The sequence below is a fragment of the Pteropus alecto genome, unplaced genomic scaffold (genome assembly GCF_000325575.1).
Source record: "Pteropus alecto unplaced genomic scaffold, ASM32557v1 scaffold7, whole genome shotgun sequence".
NCBI classification, from domain to species: Eukaryota; Metazoa; Chordata; class Mammalia; order Chiroptera; family Pteropodidae; genus Pteropus; species Pteropus alecto.
In genome coordinates this window covers 17,811,946-17,815,950 of record NW_006494614.1, presented here as the reverse complement: position 1 = coordinate 17,815,950, position 4,005 = coordinate 17,811,946, and the positions used below count along the sequence as shown (strand labels likewise).

At 32.9% G+C, this 4,005-nt stretch overlaps 1 protein-coding gene across 1 annotated transcript in view; it reads left to right on the top strand.

Annotated features, from left to right (window-relative positions):
* The first annotated feature begins 3,185 nt into the window (after window positions 1-3,185).
* Window positions 3,186-4,005, top strand: part of MEI4 (meiotic double-stranded break formation protein 4) — a 141,677-nt gene continuing 140,857 nt past the window's right edge. The window contains exon 1 of the mRNA XM_006926811.2: window positions 3,186-3,417. Within this exon, the coding sequence (XP_006926873.1) occupies window positions 3,186-3,417 (232 nt within the window). The remainder of the gene's footprint in view (window positions 3,418-4,005) is intronic.

The window sequence follows — 4,005 nt, the reverse complement described above, 5'->3', positions numbered from 1 at the left end:
AAATGAAATACAGTCTAAAAAAACAATAGAAGATCAATGAAACCAGGAGTTGGTTCTTTGAAAAGATAAAATTGATGAACTTTTAAGCAGACTCATCAAGAAAAAGAGAGGACCCAAATTAATAAAATCAGAATTTAAAGAAAAGTGACAACTGACACCACAGAAATACAAAGGATTATAAAAAAATACTGTGAACAATTATATGCCAACAAATTGGACAATCTGGAAGAAATAAATTTCTAGAAACATGCACTCTTCCAAGACTGAATCAGGAAGAAACTTTTCCCAAGCATTCAAAGAATTAACACCTATCCTTCTCAGATAATTCCAAAATATTCAAGAGGAGGGAAAGCCCCCAAGCTCATTCTAGGAGGCCAGAATTACCCTGATTCTAAAATCAGACAAAGACATTGTAAAAAAGAAAATTATAGGCCAATATCACTGATGAACATAGGTGCAAAATTTTTCAACAAAATATTAGCAAACCAAATTCAGCAATACATTAAAAAGATCATACATCATGATCAAGTGGAATTTACTCCTGGGATGCAAGGTTAGTTCAATATCTGCAAATCAATTGACGTGATATAGCACATAGAGAAAATGAAGGACAAAAATAGGATATCAATAGATGCAGAAAAAACATTTGACAAAATCCAGCATCCATTTATGATAAAATCCTCATTGAAATGGGAATAGAGGGAACATTCTCAATACAACAAAGGCCATATATGACAAACCCACAGCTAATATTATAATGGTAAAAAACTAAAAGCATTTTCCTTAAGATCAAGAAAAAGATAAAGATGTCTACTTTTATCACTTTTATTCAACCTAGTATTGGAAGTCCTAGCCACAGCAGTCAGACAAGAAACAATTAAAGGCATCCAAATTGGAAAAGAGGAAGTAAAACTATCATTATTTGCAGATGATATGACACTATATATAGTGAACCCTAAAGACTCTACCAAAAAACCGTTAGAACTGATAAATGAATTCAGTAAAGTAGTAGGATACAAAATTAATATTCATAAATCAGTTGCATTTTTATTCACCAATGATGAACTATCAGAAAGAGAAGAAAACAATCCATTTACAATTACATCAAAAAGAATAAAATACCTAGGAATAAATTTAACCAAGGAGATAAAAGACCTCTACTCAGAAAATTATGAGACATTGAAGAAATGGAAGTATATACCATGCTCGTGGATAGGAAGAATTAACATTGTTAAAGTGCCCATACTGCCCGAAGCAATCTGCAGATTCAGTGCAATCTCTATCAAAATACCAATGGTATTTTCACAGAACTAGACCAACTAATCCTAAAATTTTTATGGAACTACAAAAGACCTCAAATAGCCAAAGCAATCTTGAGAAAGAAGAACAAAGTTGGATGTATCACAGTACCTGGTATCAAATAACCCTACTACAAGACTATAGTAATCAAAACAGCATAGTACTGGTATAAAAAGAGACAAAGATACTTAGAACAGAATGGACAGCCCGGAAATAAATCTACACCTGTATTGTCATTTAATCTATGACAAAACAGATAAAAATATACAATGGGGTAAAAACAATAAAAAGTGCTGGGAACAGTGGACAGACTCATGAAAAAGAATGAAACTGGAGTACTTTCTTACACCATATACAAGAATAAACTCAAAATGGATTATAGATTTAAACGTAATATCTGAAACCATAAAAATCCTAGAAGAAAACCTAGGCAGTAAACTCTTTGACATTGCTTTTAGTAATATTTTTTTGGATATGTCTCCTTGGGCAAGGGGAAAACAAGAAAAAATAAACAAATAGGACTACATCAAACTAAGAGTTTTACACAGCAACAGAAACCACACAACGAAACAAAAAGGCAACCTACTGAATGAGAAGATACATCTGATAAGGAGTTAATATCCAAAACATATAAGCAACTCATATAATTTAACAACAAAAAAACAAATAGTCCTATTAAAATATGGGCAGAGGACCTGAATAGACATTTCTCCAAAGAGGACATACAAATGGCCAATGGACATATGAAAAGATGCTCAACATCACTAATCATAAAGGAAATGAAAAATTAAAACCACAATAAGATAGCACCTCACACCTGTCAGAATGATTGTCATCTATAAATCAGCAAATAAGTGTTGGTGAGGATGTGGAGAAAAACTGAAATGCACTGTTGGTGGGATTATAAATTGGTGCAGCTGCTATGGAAAACGGTATGGAGGTTCTTCAAAAAATTAAAAATAGAACTACCATATGACCCAGAGACCCCACTTCTGGGTATTTATCTTAAGAAATCAAAAACATTAAATCAAAAAGACATATGCATCCCTATGTTCTTTGCCCCATTATTTACAATAGCCAAGATATGGAAGTATCCATATCTTGGCTATTGTAAATAATGGGGCAAAGGACATTGATAGACAAATGGATAAAGAAGATGCAGTACATAAATACAATGCAATATTACTCAGCCATAAAAACAAATAAAATTATGCCAGATGCAACAACATGAGTGAGTCTAGTGGGTATTATGCTAAGTGGAATAAGCCAGAGAAAGAAAGGCAAATACTGTATTTCACTTCCATGTATAACCTAAAAAAAACAAAACAAGCAAGCAAACAAAAAATACTCAATGATACAGATGTTTAGACTTATCAGGGTGATCATTTTGTAAGTTATATAAATGCTTAATCACTTTGTTGTATACCTGAAACTTACATAAAATTGTATATCAAAAGTAATTTTTTAAAAAATTAAGAAAAATTCTCAGTCCTGTCCCAAATTTGCTGAAATTGAATTTCGGGGGGATAGACCAGATATATATAAAATGTGTGTATGTAAATATATTGGCGTATATATCCTTCTGAGATTCTGATGTATGCCTCTGGTTGGAAATCAGTAAAAAATTAATGTCTATTTTTTCCACCCCGAGAATTGTCCAAACCTACTGTTTTGAATCTTAATACTCCTGTGTATGCATTTTTCATCTGTATATTTTTCATACTATTTTCACTCTTTGAGAATTTTTTGTTAGTTGTTAAATTATAGTATAAACTTATTAATTAGTGTTACTCTGCAAATCAATTTTGAGCAAATGAAATGCACTTCAAAAGTTAAAAGGAATTTCTGTTACTTTTTTTCTATTGATTATAGGGACAAAAGCCAAGATGGATCATCAAGCATGGTTTTTGAGAACTTCAAAGCTGGCTCTGGCCTTGGCAATCATCCGCTCAAAACCAGCAGACAAAAGCAGCAGAGAATACACAGAACACCTTGCGAGGGTGGTTTCTGGGCAGGAGTCTAAGTGGAGATCAAAAGTAGAAGCCTTAGAAGCTGAAGTTCTGCAATTACGTCAAAAACTTGTTCTGAGCGGAATTTGTTCTGGATTGTTTAAGAGTGGTGAGTGCATGAAACTACCTTTTGGTAATATATCCATCTGTTTTATTTCAGCTTCACAATTATTTAGCCATTTTTAGTTTCCTAAAACAAGGCGACTTCTCTCCCTATAAAGATTTTTTATGTCTAGCCATTTATTAAAATTTTATTCTCTTCTCCTAATGAATGGGGCTAAATCAGATATTGGGATGAAGTTAGAGAATGAAAATAGATGTTTTAAGCTTACTGGATAAATTAATTTTAAAATCATATTGTTCAACTTTATTATACTATGTATTTTATGTTGCTTTTTTATTAAATAATTCATCTAACAGTCATATATTAAGTATCAGCTATGGACCAGGCATGCTGTGGGTGGTGAGGACCCAAAAACATAGGAGGAGGGCTGTCCTTGCTCACATTAAGTACCCGCTATTTTAGCAGGCAAAACAGACCAATAATTAACCTAGTTATGGTGAATACAATAATAGACGTAGTAACAAAGTGCAGAGTGGGAAGCTATTTATTCTGCCTGGTTTCTCAAAATGCTTCTCAGATCTGGCCCTCAAGGGTCTGGCCACTAATCAGTGAGATAGTCACAGAGCATTCAGC